The following is a 19,456-nucleotide window of genomic DNA, read 5'->3' as shown; positions in this document are numbered from 1 at the left end:
TGAATCTTACATCACGGCCATTGGAATTTTGACAAAAATAGTTGAGGAAAGAAAAACCTGTCGGTCATGTCCTTCAATGGGCTCTAGGCTCCTCTTTCATTATTTTGCGTTTTATCCAACTGCAGCGTCATTTGGCAAGGCGTCAATACACACTTTGCCCCTCCCCACCCAGGTGGGTACCCGGTAGGTAGGAAAGCCTAATTGGGTTTGGAAGCTCTTGTTGGAATGCCCCCTAAGGAGTGGATGCGGGCAAATCAGGATGCAGTGATGAGGGGGGATAACATTATCTGTAAAGTATTAAGCGCTTTACAAAAGCTGATTGTTAAGTCTTTGATATTATTATCATTATGAATATCTTATGGAGGCTTTCTGAATGAGGCTTTCAGGAGATTACTTTATGAAGTTTATCCGGTGAGGAAAATCATTAAACCCCGAGTGCATCATTTCGTATTCGTAAAGCTGTCATTTATGCATGCAATTCTACAGATGATATGCCATTTCTTTTAATTGCAAATACTGGGTTTGCCGACTGAAGGTGGATGGAAATTAAGGGCGTTTGAATCCCATATTTTGACATTACTATCAATTCCACATGATCATTATAGCTACTAAAATAATCACATATTTGCAATGGGAGACTCGACCTTTTTTTAGGAAACCGGGGGGGGGGGGGGATGGCGGCAACTGTAAAAATAAAGGGAGTCAATCAGGGATTCTTCCCTGATGTGCTTTTGTATTTGCAATAATTTGAAAATTCTTCCTTCAAATTTTCGTTTCTCATTAAGGAAGAATGCTACATTTTGCCTTGTCAGTTCATGCATTCATTTATTTTCAATATTCCTTTTATGCTGCAGAGTTAATTAGTCTGTTCAATTTTATATACTGCTTTACAAAGGCGCCCTGCAGCTTAACAAATATCCATTTGAATAAATATAAAACAAAATGGTTAACAATATGGCAACATTTACAATTAACAACAAACATTGAGAGTGGATAAATATAAATATAAATGTGAAAGTCATGGATAATAAACTAGTCCAATCGAATAAAGATATTTGACTTTGCTTGCTAAGTAAACATAATTAAACAAGTCTGAGAATAGAGGAAGTGCATTAAACAATGTGGATACAACAAATATGTAAATAGATTTCTTTTACATTCTGTCCTTGCTTTTGAAGCTAGAGGAGACTAGATAATAATATATTATATAGTATTCTATATACCCTCAAGAACGCAATACTGATCCCACCGATTGTTTCACAATAATGTATCATCAGCATGTTAAGGGAAATTTTACAACTGAAATTCAAATTTTTATCACACATGTCATAGATTTAAAAACTGCAAAATATCAACGGACCTAACATCGATCCATGCGGTACACCTGATTTTATCTTCAAACAATAAGAACAGAATTTGACTATCAAATTGTCTACTGTCTGCTAAATATGCTCTTTATACAAATACCTTGAGAATAGTTTTTCTCTTAGTTGTATCATGTTTGAGTATAATATCATTTACAAGGGCCTCTGATTACAAGCTTTGTTTCTTTAGGGGCCCCAAAACTGTCATTTTCAGGTATTCATTACGTAATCATTTGTTTGTACTGTTTATTCTTGTATTTGTCTGATTTGATTCAATTCAATTAGAATACTAGTATGATTCCATCCGATTATATTATTTCCCATTTATTCCACAGAACCTCTGCAATAAAACAACATGCCTAACTCTCATACAGCTAGATCACAATGTTCCTTCCAGATCTTCAGCATGTTTTTTCTTCCTGTGGGATGACGAAGAGAAGCTTTTGTAGAAAGACGGTTGACTTTCCTGAACATGAACGTTAATAGAGAGGGAGAAAGTTACAACACTGTACGGCGATAAGAAAATACATTGTTTTACAAGCGGGTGCTGAGTGCTTTGTGATAAATAGAGAGTTTTCGCAACCACTACGTAGACGCTTTCTGGAACGTAGAAAATGTTTTTTTAAAGCCCGTCATGACAAAGAAGTCTTCGTCGAAAATTGGTGAATCAAATATTAATTTGTCCAGAGTCAAGGATGAAATTGCTGTTTTGATTCATCATCAATCTTCGACAAAAAAATCTTGGATGTTAATTGTCATGAAGGAAATTCAATTATTCTCTCTTCGCGAACCCTCCGTACATCGCGGAGGGAAAACCAATTAGTAACTGTGAAAGGGAGGACACTAGACTTTCAGGGCTTGCTTTAATTGTAATGATAAAAATAGTGGAAATCCATTTTAAATCATGTTAGCTTACTTGAACTGTGAATCATCCAATCAGGTTTGTTCTGCCAACGAACCCCTAACAGGTAGATGGGAATACCAGCAATGGTAATGGCCAAGCCAACACCACAATCAAAAGGTGCAGAGTAGAGGGACATAATAACCACAAAGAGAGCGCAAAACGAGAAGAGGACCGGTATGATGACAGGTATCTAGAAATTCAATGTTAAAACAAAAATCAAATAATGGTGATTTCACAACGAGAACATACTTCCAATTGATAGCACATGTGTTTAGGCATAACGAGTAATTTCATTGATCATGTTGATGAAGACGAATTAGCATAAACACCAAAACGTAATTTTGAATATGTGGTTATTGGAATTGAGGACGTAACTCTAATTTGCGTGACAAGTGACAACCTAAAATAAATATATTTGGTAGGCACTTTGATATTCCCAGATCTACGAATTCCAATGGCCATTTACATAAAATATCTTAATCTTTTTTTCCGCTTGCAAATTTGTCTTGACTTTAGTGGAAAAAAACTAATGCATTCCATTTCATTTCCAGAACGCCCAAGATCAAGTTTGTTTTGATGATATTTGATTATGACGTTCATGGACCTGGGATAGAGTTTGAAAGAGGGGTAGTTGGTTTGTTATTAAAAAAAATCAATTAAGCAAAAAAGAGTTTTCATTTGCAAATTAATAAAACTGAAAGTGATTTCCAACAAAAGAAAATGACAAGCAAAAAATGAGGTTTTCCTTAAAAAAAAATGGTTGATTTGGGTAAAATCTCTATAACGATAGCATTCCAACCTAATGTCCAGGGGTGCTTTATCACCACCAGCGACCCCACCTCCCGGGTCATGATGAGAATATCACAAATGGTGGTATCTTTATTCCCATTTATGCCCTCTTAGTGTCCTTTTATATAAATGCCATTTTTTAAATCATAATCTTGAACATCACCAAAGTCATTATCATCATCAACATCACCAACATCAACAGCATCATCATCACCATCATCACCCTCATCATCATCATCATCAACGTAATCATCATCATCATCAACGTAATCATCATCACCATCATCAACATCATCATCATCAACGTAATCACCATCATCATCAACATCATCATCAACAGCATCACCATCATCATCATCACCAACGTAATCATCATCAGTGTCATCATCATCATCACCATCATCATCATCATCACCATCATCAACATCTTCATCATCATCATCAACGTAATCACCATCTTCATCATCATTCATCCTGACCACCATCATCTTCACCAGCATCACCATCAGCAAAATGTTGTGTTTTTTGTGATCAATCCTAATCAAAATCTTTACCAACCACCGGTGAAATGGTAACAACAGCAACATCATCACCACATCCTCAATAACACCACCACCACCATCACCACCACGTCCACCGTCATCACCCGTCGCCACCATCACCACATCGGCTATAAAGATAATGTACCGTGAAGGATCTATGGTGATCTGGGTACTTCCATCTGTGATACGGTATAATGGCCACTGATAGAGCAATGAAAGCCCATCGGGAGAAACTCAAGAAGTTGAGAAGGGCGTAGACGTTGTCACTGGTTAGCATCAGGAGACATATTGGAAGCTGTGTTGATTTGAATCAATTAATGTCACTGATTTAGTAAAAAGAAACGGGCGTGTCTAGTGCAAATATCAATGTGATAAATAACTAGCAACAGGACGCGTAATCATGCACGATTTTTTTAACGTTTGTTTTTTTATGTCCAATGTCTATTTTATTTAAATGCTTTGGGTTGTTGGTTTTTTCCTTTTAATTCTTCAGGGAAAACAAGGTTAGTTAAAAGGGAAAGATAGGCCTACCTAAAAATCGAATTAATTGTCAAAATCCAATTTATGTCATTGTTTATTCGTTCTTTATATCGAATTTGTAATACATTCGTCTATACTCTATTTAAGAAAGGATTGAGACGGTTAAAAGTGATGATGTTAATTGTAATTCATGTTACCATGACAGCAGCCGCCGGAAGCGGGGAGTAACGCTTGATGTGTATCATGGCCGCGATCTTAGGCAGATGTCCCTCGCGAGATGCTACGAACAACATTCTGCAAAGGGTAAGAAAGGACCTATAATATTATCCAGTGATTACGTAATCATATCGTACGTTCTTGTAAGTCACGGTTATTGAAAACATGAGGGACTGTGGGCTGCAGCCCCTGTTATCGTCATAATAGCAATTCATCTAACAGAGGTAATTATTTTTTTTATTACATTTTTATTTCCGTTTCAATATAACTTCTGTCTTCAACAGGCGACGAAACAGTCAATTAGCAGGGATCACTTTATTCTATCTGTTCCAGATATCCATAAAGAATTAGCATCTATCATATCGCCATCTACCTTTTATCAAATATATCAGCATAGTAGGTAACGGTCACCGGAATGGACCTTTATTTCTTGTAGCTTATTTACCCCTGCATTTTCTTCGTCGTTTATCTGTTGGACGACACTTTCTGTATTTTCCTTATGATTATAATCCGACAAAAAATGTCTCTTTGTCATGCTTAAGGTTATTAATCCCGTTTGTCACGCACATAACCCCCATCGGCCATATACACAATATCTTTCATGATTAGAATTTATGATAAAAGAGCAACATTAGATGAAACGTCTTGCATAAGGATATTTAGTGGTGCGGCGAGAATCGAACCCATGATCTCCTCATTTAAAGCGGGTGAATCAACCTGTTAAAATACTGAATTCGGGAATTCGCAAATTTAAAGCTTTTGGCAGAGACCTCTTATTTCGTCCCAGCATGCCCAGTGGACGGGTTAATTATTTGATTCCATGATATTTGCTCCGGCGACAATTGCTCCGCTCTAAATTCCATACAGTAATCTAATGATCAACTTCAACTCTTGGTTTAACACTATGCCCATCTCTAAACCTAGCCCTAGACCCAACATAAGACCCCATTGCAACCCTAACCCTATATCTTAGACGAAATTAATCTCGGAGCAATTTTAGCAGGAGCGAATGTCGTGTCACCAATTATTTGGCTAGGATATCTCGACATCCCTACATCCAACTCGACCCCTTATCTCAAGACACCCTCCCATCCATTCCTTCACCCATCATATATATATATATATAAGACATCAGAAATGCGAAACAAAATTTATATATATATGTATATATAAATTGAAATCGCCGCTCATAATCAGTAAGGCCGATTCAAGATTCTTCGTCAGGGGTTAGAAATATGAAGCCCCCCCCCCCTACGATGTACTTCCTCCTCTGAAGAAACATGATCAACCCACCTGGAAGAAGAAAATAGCCCGCCATTGATCGCTCCGATACAGGAGATGGACACCCCGATCGGTATGAGCCACCAGAACGAACCAAGGACACGTTGAGCAAAGTCCTATTAATATGAAAAAGAATCACACAGACTAAAGACAATTACGACGCTCACAGCTTAGGTTTAGTTAAAGCTCCTAGAAGTTGATGGGTGAAATTTCTACTTCTACTACTACTACTACCACGACGACGACGACTACTTCCGCTACTACTACTACTACTACTACTACTACTACTACTACTACTACTACTACTACTACTACTACTAATACTATACTACTATACTACTATTACTACTATAGTTCTACTACAACATCTATTATACTCCTACTTTTCCTAGTATGTCTACTACTACTTCTAGTACTACTACTACGACGACGACTACTACTACAGCTACTACTACTACTACTATACTACTTCTACTAATCCTACTACTTCTACTATACTACTACCACTACTACTACTACTACTGCTACTTCTACTACTACTACTACTACTACTGCTACTTCTACTTCTACTACTACTACTACTACTACTACTGCTACTACTACTACTTCCACTATTATAGTAATACTACTCTCACTACTACTACTACGCACTTGTCGTTTGTGAGAGCCTATAATCAGTTCAGAGTGGGGTTTTCGTCAATGCACTTTGTCGTGCTCTACCTTCCTTTCATTTGCATATGAATAGAGAGCCACGACAACCAAACTCATATCCTTTTAAGAAATCAATCATTTTTAACCATAATTTTTATACATGTAATTATCCATTCAATTTTTTAGTTAATATTAACAGGCATTAACTATGATTTCCACATCTCCGTATTTCCATATCTGTTTTCTAATAGCTACCATCAATTTTGATTTATTTTTAATCTTCAGCAATTAGGGCCGTATCTATATCTTCTTTAGATATGAATATGTTGTAATTACCGTGAACTATCGGAACCTGCGACGTGTGTCGACAGAATCAAAACTACGACGGTCCCAACATTGAAAATGCTATGTGAAGCAAAAGAATAGCCACTTCTAACATCCACAGAACCACTTCTACCATTCCTACCACCATCATCACCATAACCACATAGTACAACACCGGTGACAATCAGCTTAAACTGAAAACCACCAATATCACTAATATTCCACAAACGTCCCGCTGCCTATTTTTTCCCAAGGGCGTTTTCTTCCCAGCGTCAGAATTCCATACAACCTTAGTATCTCGTCTGCGTGGTGCAATTGGAAGATGGGATAATCATTTCGCCCACAATGGCAGGGTTGCCGGGTCGATCAAATTTGCAAATTTTCTCTTGTTGTTGTTTTATTTTAATTCAGGCGGGACTTTGAGCAAGTACAAATCCAAGAAATGTTGCCCGATCCATAGTTTTCAAAATGGGTTATCGTTTGGTCGGAAATGAAAAGGGATGAAAATGAAAATCGTAGAAATTGCCATTCCCGTCTCGGCTCTTACCACTGCGACTGCATTTGATGAGAGAATCTCTGAAGGTGTGAGGACAGCGAAGTAAGCCACATTGGTAAGGATATAGACCGTTGATACAATCGACATAGAGATGACCATCCCTAGAGGAAGAATCCTTCGAAGAATTAGAAAAAATAACGGTTTTAAAATATTAAAGACTTTCCGAAAAACAACATTATTGTCACGAATGTACAAAGGAAAGTTGATTATTCGCATTATAGTTCATAGCTATTGGTTTGAAAACACTCTCGTTCATTCTCGGTAATACTTTTCTTCTTCTTCCCTATCCCCCTTCTCTTTATCTTTCTCACCTTTTACGCAGTCTTGCTTTTGCTGAGAAAGTTTATGATTTGCATCAAGATCTAATGTTCTTTTGACATAAAATATCTCAGGTTATGCAATTCCAATATAACACTCTTTCCATCCGAATTATTTTCATGTTATGATCCGGAAAAAATATGAGGAGGGTCCGGCGAATAGATCGAAAAGGTGTCCTATTATCATGTGTGTGCTGGGGACATGGGTTCTACTTGGAGGTGTATGGTCGATTTTAATGTTCTTCAACCTTCTATCATATTAGCTCACGTCGTAAATCTAAAAGTCCATATCGGAAAACGTTTGTATATCTGCATTTTATGAGATTGAGTGACAATTATGTATTAAGGGCCATTACAATCAAGCAAGATTATTCATCATCCTGAAAAACTTACCGAGCAGGGTTCTTTATTTCCTCTGTAATCTGGGGGAGGTATTGCCTAAGTGGGAAAAAGATAAGTCATATCTTATCATATTGTCATTTCCACAACCCCCTCCCCCCTCAGGAAAAAAAAAATGGAAATCATAAAACTGATTAATAAAACTTCCGTTCAAGTACAATGACAAGAACTTATTGTGGTGGTTCACATTGTGACTTAGATTATAAGCACACACTCTACCATAACTAGAACAATCCGTAAAAAGTTGTATTTTTCCTTGCTTTTTTTAATTTCCATGTTGTGCCTATACTTGGTGACATATTCTTAGGCAATTCATAGCTTTGGCAATTAGATAGAGATGGGGCCATGGGCGGAAATCTCTCCCCAAAGAAAGGGGGACCAGGGGCGGATCCAGGATTATCCCATCACGGAAAATATGACACGCAGAAAAAAATAAAAATGTAACGTCACTTCGTCCAAAATATATTTGACAAGCAAAAAAAAAGAGTATCACCCAAAATGTAACGTCACTTCGTCCAAAATATATTTGACAAGCAAAACAAATAATATCACCCAAAATGTAAGGTCATTTTGTCCAAAATAAATTTGACAAGCAAAAACAAAAGAAAGTAAAAGGTTATCATTTCCATTTTGAATGATGTATTTTTTCCATCATAAAAGACTACAAATAGTAGGGGGACATTTTGATATCGTGTCCTCCCCCCCTTTCAAATGGTAGGAGGTAGGGGGGACACGTCCCTGGGATTTCCGCCCATAGATAGGGCATATACAACTTGCTATACTTCGATGGGAAGAGTCTTAGAAATGCATTTCAACGTTCGCACAGCCTATGCTTCTGTTTAGCATAAAGGTTAGATGAACAAATAAATCCAGATTCTCATGATGAATTCTCCTGCCCATGATCATCTGTATGTTGGATGGTTAGCAATCTATGATGTATGAATGGGTATTGATTGTTAAAAACATGTTTAAAAGCATTATGTATATACATGTATATAGATCTTGAGGTACGGATGAAGAAAGCTCATGTAGGCTAGAGTAAAAAGGGGTTTCAAGATTAGGGTCTGATCCAAAATTTGTCTGAAGACACCCTTAAAAGACAAATGAACAGGTTCTCACAACTCACTGAAAACATTTCGCACAAGGAAACGGCAATCAACGAGAAAGAGGGCTATATAGGATACAAAGCCCGCTGCCCCCTCCCCCTTCCTGGATCCACGCCTATTCAAAATGCGTTTTTTTTTTCAAACTTCATCAATGCATTCTTTTGCATTCCTTTATTTTCCATTATGAATGAAATATTCAATCTTAATAGAAGCACTCCGATTCTCTGGCAGTACGACACACTTACCGATAGACGATATAGATCTTACCTAAAACGTTTATTAAAGGTCATGTTTGAAGCACACGATTTTCAGATAGCGATGTTTTACATTGTGCATCCCCTTCTTTGAAGTAATTTGGTTTTTTGTTAATCATTCAGAATCGTTTAGCGATTTTGCTTTTATTTGCCAGTCCCCTCATTTATAAAATCCAGTAATACAATTAAAGGTTATAGCGATTAATCACTAAATGAAATGGCCTATCAAGAAGATCGTTGCTTGCGCATCTTGGTGATTAGACTGACGAGGAACAGTATGTGATGCGATTCGTTGCGATCCGATTTTCGAAAAAATCATGATAAAATTTGACATGAACATTCCAACCAATAAAATCTTAGCGATCCGAGGTCAGAATAGTTGTAGGATTACTGAAATCAAAATTCAATGATGTTCGAGCCTCAATGTTGGAATAAAAGCAAATTAAATTCCAAATCGTAATGACGTCATCATCGGCTGCGACTTGAAGCCGACAACAGGGCTTGCCGGAAAGCAAACTTATGATTTAATTATTCCTAACATTATGCCGAACTTCAAATAAAGTAATTTTTCTTTTTTGGAACATTCATATTAATGCAAAATGTGATTTATTACAAAATAATGTCGTATCGGATCGCATATAGTGTGAGGCTTTATGGGCGCAAGTGATTGTTGTATCCACTTACCAGCCAGCATATGCGAAGAGAGATGAATAGATGGCAAGAGGTAGCTTGGTAAAATCGGCATCTTCGGAACTTGAAAACGCGTTCGAAAAGTTTTCCGTGTGACCTGTGCCCCATGATATCATTAACACAGTATAGAATTGCTATGAAATTAAGAATCTTTCAAAATTAAAATCATTTGCTTATAATGTTTCAAATTTATCTGCTTGTATCAAATTCATTCGAACACGGGCGTTGAATAAGCTTATAATTATACTACTACTAATAATAGTAATAATAATAATAATAATAATAATGATAATAAAATAATAATTGTGAGTGCTTGTAAACTCCCTCCATCTCTCCGAAACCTCTCTTCTCTTGACCTCTTCAAAATATAACCATAAACCTTAATTTGTCTTATGCCATCAACAGCGCTTTGTATCCTCTGGAAAAAGCGTTATATAATTCCAATTAATATTATTATTACAGCACCTAATACTTCTTTATCAGAAGTCTCTATTTTTTAGGCGCTTTCCAATATTAATGTAGCATAATTACCCTGCCTTTAGAAGAGCTGCTACTACTATCAACCCCATAATAGGCTTAATTCTCAGATTTAATTAGAATGATTAGGGATAAATGAACACTTCTGATACTTTAGAAAGAAAAAAATATTTTTCGATACAAATCCGGGTGGCACTTAACTAATTCAAAATCAAAATAAGAAAACAAATTATTGTAAACACATCTTATTGTATTGAATGAATGCAGTTAATAATACCAAAAAAAAATGCATATGGTAGGGCAGAAGAGCTACCAAACGGAGCAAGGTGACATGTTTTAATGGTCAAGATAAGATGCACTTATAGCACAATGGACAGGATTATCTTTCTATAGAACTAATAGTAATGTCAGTTCGCTTTCAGGTTACCCCTCGTGTTTGTTATGTCTGGATCGGGTCTGAATTTTGTTCAACCTTGAATTAGACTGATATCATTGATCAGAAGAATAAGATTTGGTTGCCCTAATCATTGTTTGATTATTGTAATGTCGAATACTCTGACACAATTGGGGTACAAAGGGAGGCATACAGACTCTCTTTTTTTCTCTCAAAGCTGACTATTATTAGTCAAAATCAAAGCGCCATTGGATGCAAGGATCTCATTTACAATTTACTGACATTAGGCAAATACTTGAATGGTCAAGTCTTTGGTAAACCCGTTCACTGTAATGGCCACTGGACCGTTCGCGACCTTTTTTGCGAAAAGCTTAACATCGCAACCGGTGTCACTGGGTCACAGAATGACGGTCAAAATGACAGCAACTGTATCTAGGCGACTAGAAACGACTAATCAAGAATGAGTCCATGTTCGCATAATGCTCGTGCGACTGTCGCAACAGTGATTGCGAGTGGCTTGACGCCAATCATAGCCCAAACTCTGGTGACGCGAGAGGCTATATGTGATCGGCCACCGATTGGATTCGTGTTACTTGTAATGCGAGTCATTAACCTATCAACATTTGACTGGTGGTTGAATAAATATTTAATACAGACGTGATAGAAATAGTCACACACGGTCGTAGAACGTTGAAATAATGGTCATGATTGGTCTCATATTCGCAGTAATGATCTCTTAAGGTCGCAAGAACAAGCGTGATTGGTGACTGTTGGTCTACCAATATACGACTATTCAGTATCAAGAACTCGTATCGAGTCGTGTATAGCTGCATTACAAATAGCCGTCTTGTGGAACACTCGTACAATGATCACACGATTGGTCTGGTCGTATATACCTAATGTGAGCGAATCGCACAACTGCATGGTCGCATCAGATATGGAAATAAACAAGATCCACTTGCAAACAGTCAGAATCACCTCGTGTTAATGCGTAAAAACGTGATTGTTACAAAAGACTTCATAGAAAATGAAGTAAATATTTATTACACAATTTACCCACAGATGAAAATACATTGTCATTTTTGTTACTCAAAGAACACACAAATGAGGACTAAATGTGCCTTTGAAATTCCATAAGAATTTATTCAAAACAAAGAATTATGTGAGTCACAAATGGATGAACTCACCGTTTCGATATTCATTTCAATCATATTTCAAACGAGATACTATGATTGAGCGTTATGAAAGTGAGAGCTCGCGTGATCATGGTGTTTAACCCTAAAAGGCCCGGGGGCGGAATCCGCCCCCTCGACATTTTTCGCGATTATTTCGCCGCGCGAAATTTTTTTTACCACGCCGCTAGTTGAATTTTTTACTTTTAAGTCTCGCGCAACTTTTGAGACCAAATTTGTGATGCCCGGGTACGCGGTTACGAAATTACGCAATATTATGTAAGTGCATGTCAGACCCAAAATTGCTCAAAAACGTGAATTCATGTACAAATTCAATGCAAATTGTGTATTTAGCCCAAATTCATAAATGTATCACTATTTCTACTTTTACTGATTAAAATAAATTTGTCTTGTTTATAATCAGAATTAAGTCTGCAACAATTTCCATTAAAAAAAACATAAGTAAAAAAATAAAGAAATGCATAATAAATTTAAAAAACATTAAAATACATAAGAAAACATTTGCGATACCAATTTTTTTTTATGTACATTTGATCAGAATCCTACAAAGAGTCTGAGAATAAAAAAAATTAGCAATTTTGGGGCCATAATAAGTTAATTAGAGCAAATTTTTATTTCATGCATAAATTAGCATAATTAATTAATTGAAAAAAAAATATTTTTTCAGAAAAAATAATCATACAGCCTTGTAGATTTTATCGCACACTACGACTGTGCAAACTTTCGCGGCGCTCGTGCGATCGACGGCCGAGATCTCAGGGGGGCGGCTGTGAGATGCATAGGTCCAAATAACCCGGCTCTTTTAGGGTTAAGGGAGTAGGAAGTGGTGAAAAGAAGAGATAAGGGAAAAACACTCAGGAAGAAAACGAAGGTATATATACGTATCATTTGTGGATTCTGCTGTGCAACCCATGACTTTCAACATTAAAGTCGCCTATATGTCCGCCCCATAAACGATATCCATTCTCCGCCCCGGCTCTTGTTCGATACATTAGCATCAGGCATAAACACGATACAAAGAACTTGATCAAAATGGATTTGGAGTCAGAAAAACGGAAATTCCTGAAAAATTCATTTGGATTTTTCTGAGAAACAAGAAAACAAATTGGTAAAATTGTGATACCATGGGTAAATAGACTTTAACACAATAAGAAAATATCAAAATCATGAAGACGATATTCATACTATGTTAAAAGAACTGAATTTTATGAAAATCAGGGGAAAAATGCTTTGAGTTAAAACGCCTATATTCGTTCAAAATAGATGTTCGAGTGTGGCCTCGATATACCACACTTTTTACATTCTGGCATTTGGGCGCAGCTTGCATGTTCATCGACTGATTAAATTAAGATGTTTTCAAATGGTATTTTCCCCAATTAAACCAAGTTGTTCTCCATGTTTCTTATCAAATTTTCACGCATTAGGAACAGTTGAAGAAAAGAGTAAAGACATGATAAAAAATCAGCTACACACAAATCTTAACTTTATGTTAGAATCTAGAATATGACAGATTTGTGAGATAGTTGCCCGGGATAGTTGCTACGTCTTCGGTATGACAAACGTGTTTTTTGTATAATGAAGTCATAAACAAGGGTCTGTGAACGATTTTCTAAGAGGAGTTGCTGATTTGTTAAGAATTATTTGATAAGCACAAAAAGAGATCTTCACTTTCTAATTAACGTGTGTTTTTTCATGAAAATTTTGACAAAAACATAATAAAGAAAACATTCACTCACTTATGATGGCGATACGCCTTAGCTGAAGCAAAGGCCATAAGTCATGTAAGTGCATTAAATGCCCCGAAAGCATGTACCTCATATATTTGGCTCATTAACATATTAGAAGAGAAGATGTCGAGCATCCCTACTTTATATATTGGGTATAGAACCTACCCTTGCCCAGTTTATACATATGGTTTAGAAGCTAGCTGCAGCATTCACCGGAAGGTCCTAAATTTAAATTTTTAGAAGGTATTTGGTTTTATTTGAAAAGGCCAACTAACAGTCATTTTGGTAATTTTCTTTGCTGCATAATATTTCGAGGGCAGTTTCAAGAAATAGCATTCACCACCTGAACACGATAAACTACTGAAATTCGCACTGAATGACGAACTAGAAGGACAAGTGAGTGAGTGAAAGAAGAAAAGGTTGTACAGGCAAAGAGTCTTGCGCCTCTTACATAAAAAATGTCTTCGCGACTATAGCCGGTGTTAAAACGCAAGAACAAGTCTTAGTAAAGGACAAGTCCACCCTAACAAGAATTTGATTTGAATAAAATGTGAAAAATACAACAAGCATAACAATGAAAATGTCATCAAAATCGGATGTAAAATAAGAAAGTTAAGACTTGTTAATGTTAAATTTCACAAAAACAGTTATATACACATCCTGGTCGGTATGCAAATGAGAAGACTGATGACGTCATCCACTCACTATTTTTTTTTTTTTAAAGATCAAATATTCTAGTTTCTCCTCATTGTCAAGTGAAACAAAGATCAATTCTTTCCTGAACAGGGGCGGATCCAGGATTTTCCAAAGGGGGGGGGGCACATTTTCCCGAGAAAAAAATTGACAAGCCCCCCCCCCCAAAAAAAAAAAAAGGTTTTTGACCAAAATATAAGGACATTTCTTACACGGAAAAGTTTGACAGCAAAAAAAAAAGAAAAAGAAAAAAGGTCTTCACTTTCAAAAGGAGGGGGCACACTTCTGATTTAACGGCATTTTTTACATTACATTTTAATTTTGCTTCTCAAGGGGGGCACAGTCCGGCTTTGCCTTCCCCCCCCCCTAGATCCGCCAGTGTCCCTGATCATGTGGAATTAGGCATTGTTAAATACTGTATGGTTCAACCAAGTCGGTCCGTATTGTCAAATCTGTAAAAATGATATATTGCATAATTCAAACAATAAAAAAACAAATGAATTAGCTAGGGACATCATCGACTGTCTCATTTTGCACTTTGAATTGTCATAACTTTGATTTTGATGAAATTTTCAACATTATGCAACTTGGATTTCTCTTTACTTTTTCAAACAAACATTTTACTGGGGTGGACTTGACCTTTAATGGTCAAGGTAGAGTATTTACTATGCACTCTCCTGATGAGTAAACAAATTTCACGACATCTTAGTTTGTTTGTTTTTTTCTCTTGTCTTTATACTGGCAATGTAAAAACAAGTGCATTGTTTTCTTTTTATTTTCTTAAAGAAGAAAAAGGTCAAATCTGGAATTGAGTTTTAATGTAAGGAGGCATAACAAAAGGTAAGCATATCCAGTTTACCACACGGGAATTTAATTTAATATCATTCAGTCTTCTAATGAGCAAACCGTACTTTACAACATCTTAGCAGGGAGTCTACCTCCCAAACTCCCTGATCTTAGTTTCCGCTCTTGTCTTTGAAACATGATTTGAAACCATTGCCGTACGCATAAATTTTCTGCTGGCAGGATGCGTTAACTTTTTTCGAAAAAAAAAACTCAAAAGCGAGGGAGCGAAGTAACCGATCTTGTCATTAGGGCGCTTAGTTTGCATTTTGTAGAGTGAAATTGCAAAATTTTGTACAAATTCGTCGCTGAATCCACGAAGTGGAACAGCGTCCCAAAATTACGTGAAAAGTCAATTTTAAGTACCTTTTAGTTTCAATATTCAATTTTAAGCATCTTTCAGTCTTAGTATTCTCTGCCTATGGTCTATCATTTTATCGCAATTTAACACCCAATTCTCTGTAATTAATGAGATAATTAAAACGAAACTAGCCTGTTGTAAAATAATCCACGAAATGGCACGCTGGAGTAATCTTTTCCACAAAACGTGTTTGAATCACTGCTATGTCAAGATTTGATATTCATTCGATACATTTTTTAACATGGAAGGCAGGAGTAGAAACCTGGCTCTTGGTATGCGCATTCTTCATTCCGTTAAACTTCACAATCATGCAGAAACGGGCAGTTAAAAATGTACAAATCTTTATTCGCGTTTATCTCGAAAAGTGATTTTCGCGCATCAACGGTCGCGTGTGCCACTTCGTGGATTCTTTGGTGAAATTTGTGGAAATTTTCAGTAAAAAATGTAAGTTTTAAAATCCCCCCCCCCCGCTGCGTACGGTCATGTTTGAAACTATACAAGAGACTATTTAAAAGCAAGAAATTCAAGTCTGGAGTTGAGCTTTAAAGAAAAGAGCCATAAATATATATTTTAAAGGTGTTTGCTTCGGTAAAGTTGCAATGATGATAAAGCCAGGATGTCACATCTCAATTACTTACTTCCGATTCACTTCATCCAAAGACGCTTTCTTCATCGCGCCATTAAGTCAACTTATATTCCAAGAGCTAAAAATTTGAAAATATTTCGCCAAGATAAAATAAAAGCAAGTCAAGCTTCTGACCTGTCATGCCTGTTGGACTTTCTGTGTTGGCAAGGTACGTACCGGGCTATTACACTCTAAATCACAAAAGGCGAAAAGGGTAGAAAAGTGCAAAGGAGTGGGAGCATTTTCCACCCTTGCGCTGCCAATTCTCAGCCTTTTACATGACCATATTTACCCCCTCCCCCCCTCTTTTCACCATTTTCATTGTGCCTGTACCAGCGACAGGTTTGTAATGTTATAGTGGAAGTATCAATGCAGGCCTATATTGTAGAGATGCAAATATGTTTCCGGGGACGGCGCAATTAGGTACGGATTGTTAGGTGCCTATTAAAATATGAAGAAAGCCCTAGGAAAAGTTTCCCCTTAAAAATAAAACTAATTTCTAACGTTTGGCAAGCATTGGCATACTGCTATAGCCTTTTGAACAAAGCCTTGAGAATCCATCTTTGAAGATCCAGTAAGGACGGATCCTCAATTACTGAGTCTGAAAGTATGTATGCCATGCAGTGATTTTAATAAACGCACCTTGGAAAATAACCACGAGGCCAGAGATGATGATGATGAATATGGCTATATACTTGGCCACACTGAAGACAACCTGAACACGTCTACTCCATGTAACACTAGCACAATTCACGTAGAAGACAACACCTGTCAAGATAAACCCAAAACAAATGAATGCATCAGGAAACAAGGGTGGGATCGAGGTGTTTATTGAATACATTATTGAAAATCTGTAACTTATCAGGGAGCGGAGAGGTGGTGGAGTAATCTTATACAGAAAATACAAATTCAAGTACACAATCAAAGTCCAGCGCTTGTAAAATTTCGGGATGCAAGCCGCTCGTAGCAATGGCTTCTAAAACAATAAAGACTTACTTACTCAACACACATGCTGCAAGGAGCCTCTCGACGATGATGGGATGATCCATGCATCCGTAAAAGAATGGCGCCAGCATGTACTTAGCGGACGTGATTGAGAGCACAGTCCAAGCTCCGGTCCTGACGGCAAGCATCGATGTCCAGAGCCGAAGGAACCCGAGTAAAGGCGTGAATCCCTCGTTGAGGAAAGTAAAGTCACCGCCAGACTTGATGAAAGTGGTTCCAAGCTCCGCGTAGCTGAGTGCCCCCATGACAGAGAGAACGCCACAGATCACCCAGATTAACAAGGAAATGCCAACGCTCTGACCAGAGTTCTGCAAAACACCTTTCGGGGAGATGAAGATTCCAGACCCTACGATGGTCCCAGCCGTTAAGGCAACGCAGTCGATCAGGGACACCTCCTTCCGAAGGACCACCTTTTCTTCAGGAAAGCCATTAGTTTGGCCTCGCTCCTTTTCCGTATTTTGATCGTTTCTTGCCATTTTAACATCTTTAAACGCAAAATGGGAAAAAATGGAATATGATTAGCAAATTTCCTTTTTTCATCACTGTCTTTAAAGGGGGACCTCACTGGGCTTGAAACTCGTTCGCGACTAGTTTGCGACTCCAGATTTGGCTATTGCAGAGACGTCTCCACGACGTCTTAGAGACCTTTCCTTAAAATTATATGGAATCTCCAAGGAGTAGCAAGAAAATCTAACGGGCTCGTGTTTAAAAGACTTTTGGAGACCCTTTCCAGTCTTCGCAGTATCTCTACGACGTCTCCAATACATCTCAATCAGTTGCCTTATGGCATCCCCGACTCTGAAACTGAAACGTCTCCACTGCGAAGTAATAGACGTCGCGGAAATGTGTAGGAGCCAAGAAGGATCGACGAGACCTACTTTAAAGACATGTTTGAATAAGAGAGACGGATCGGACGCCTCAGACTACAGTTGCGGAGGCGTTTCAAACAGTTTATTCGGTCAAACCAAGCTTTCCTCTCTGTTATATTTCAAAGACGTCTCTGTGACGTATCCAGACATGGTGAAAAGCACTTTACCCACAGTTGCGGCGAAGAGGCTGCAAAGTTTCCAAGTAGGGCTACGACGTCTCGAAAAAATTCCCGAGACTTTGCAGCAAACGACTGCATGTCTGGCAAAGTGCTTGTCTTTTTGTCTTGAGACGTCTATGAGATGTAGCAGAAACGTCTCCTCGCTTAGACAGGAAGCACTTCTATATTGGAGACGTCGCAGAGACAGGTGAGATAGGGCCTGAACGCTTGTGGTGCGGACTATTTTAGCGCGGGCTGGTGCGGACGAAAAATTATGAGTTAACGAAATCGGATTTTAAAAAGTACTCCGGGCTGAACCTATCTAAATAAACAATGATAAATAGAATAAAATTCACTGAGCATCTTGAAAATGCTGAAAATTTCATCAAAATTTGATTATAAATAACGATGTTGTTGAACTTTAAAGTAGTTTGTGAAAAGAGTTTTTGCACGTCATCATGAATATTCATCAGGAAGGCTGATGATGATTTAATTTCCCCCGCTTTCTTTTTTATTATGTTATTACACGAAATCATATTTATTTCATATTTCATACGTGTATGATGATGTCTCATCAACATTGATATAATTTGCAGCGGTGGATATCTAATTTATACATATTATTCATCCAATATTTTTAATTCTTGGAGGACAAAATATGAATAAACATAATTTCATATATTAAGAGAATACAAAAGAACAAGTAGGGGAAAATGACATCATCATTTACTCCTTGAATATTCATGAAGACATGCATTGAACTTACTGTTTCACTGAAATAATGCAAATGTTTAAAATGTCATAACTTTGTTATTCCCTGCTTGATCAAATTTTCAGCGTTTTACTTCTCTGGTTTTACTTATCTTTTAAACTCGTATCATTTTCAGTCTGGAGTACCCCTTTATATTATTCATTGCACGATAGTAAATATGTAAATCAATTGCAGGAGACATGGATATAGTCTTATAATATTGATGATGGATATTTCTGCTTACCTAAATTCTAATAATGATTGCATCGGCATCAGCTTGATATATCAAACCACTGTCAATTCGATGATGTTCCTATTCCGGGCAAACGATTGAGTAAAACAGGAGTAGCGTCAACGGCAATTGTCCTACTTGTAACTTAAGCATACAGTTTAGGAGATAACAACTTGTGAATTCATGAGAGTAGGGTGTGCGATTGACCGAGGGGTCAAACATTCCCAAAACATTCTACTCATGTCGAGGGAAATG

General features: G+C 37.3%; 1 protein-coding gene across 1 annotated transcript; it reads right to left on the bottom strand.

Annotated features, from left to right (window-relative positions):
• Window positions 1-807: 807 nt before the first annotated feature.
• Window positions 808-19,346, bottom strand: LOC129255135 (cystine/glutamate transporter-like). Its single transcript, XM_064095880.1, has 11 exons — window positions 19,214-19,346; window positions 17,187-17,675; window positions 16,829-16,954; window positions 9,868-9,970; window positions 7,818-7,862; window positions 7,099-7,222; window positions 5,589-5,692; window positions 4,277-4,373; window positions 3,745-3,894; window positions 2,281-2,458; window positions 808-1,830 (listed from the first exon to the last, which is right to left on the bottom strand). Exons 2-11 carry the CDS (start codon window positions 17,665-17,667, stop codon window positions 1,766-1,768), a joined length of 1,473 nt encoding a protein of 490 aa, XP_063951950.1. The 5' UTR covers window positions 17,668-17,675; window positions 19,214-19,346; the 3' UTR covers window positions 808-1,765.
• Between the last annotated feature and the right edge of the window lie 110 nt (window positions 19,347-19,456).

Source organism: Lytechinus pictus, chromosome 2 (assembly GCF_037042905.1).
Source record: "Lytechinus pictus isolate F3 Inbred chromosome 2, Lp3.0, whole genome shotgun sequence".
Taxonomy (NCBI): domain Eukaryota; kingdom Metazoa; phylum Echinodermata; class Echinoidea; order Temnopleuroida; family Toxopneustidae; genus Lytechinus; species Lytechinus pictus.
Note: the sequence above shows the minus strand (reverse complement) of the source record. Positions and strands in the feature narration are given on the sequence as shown.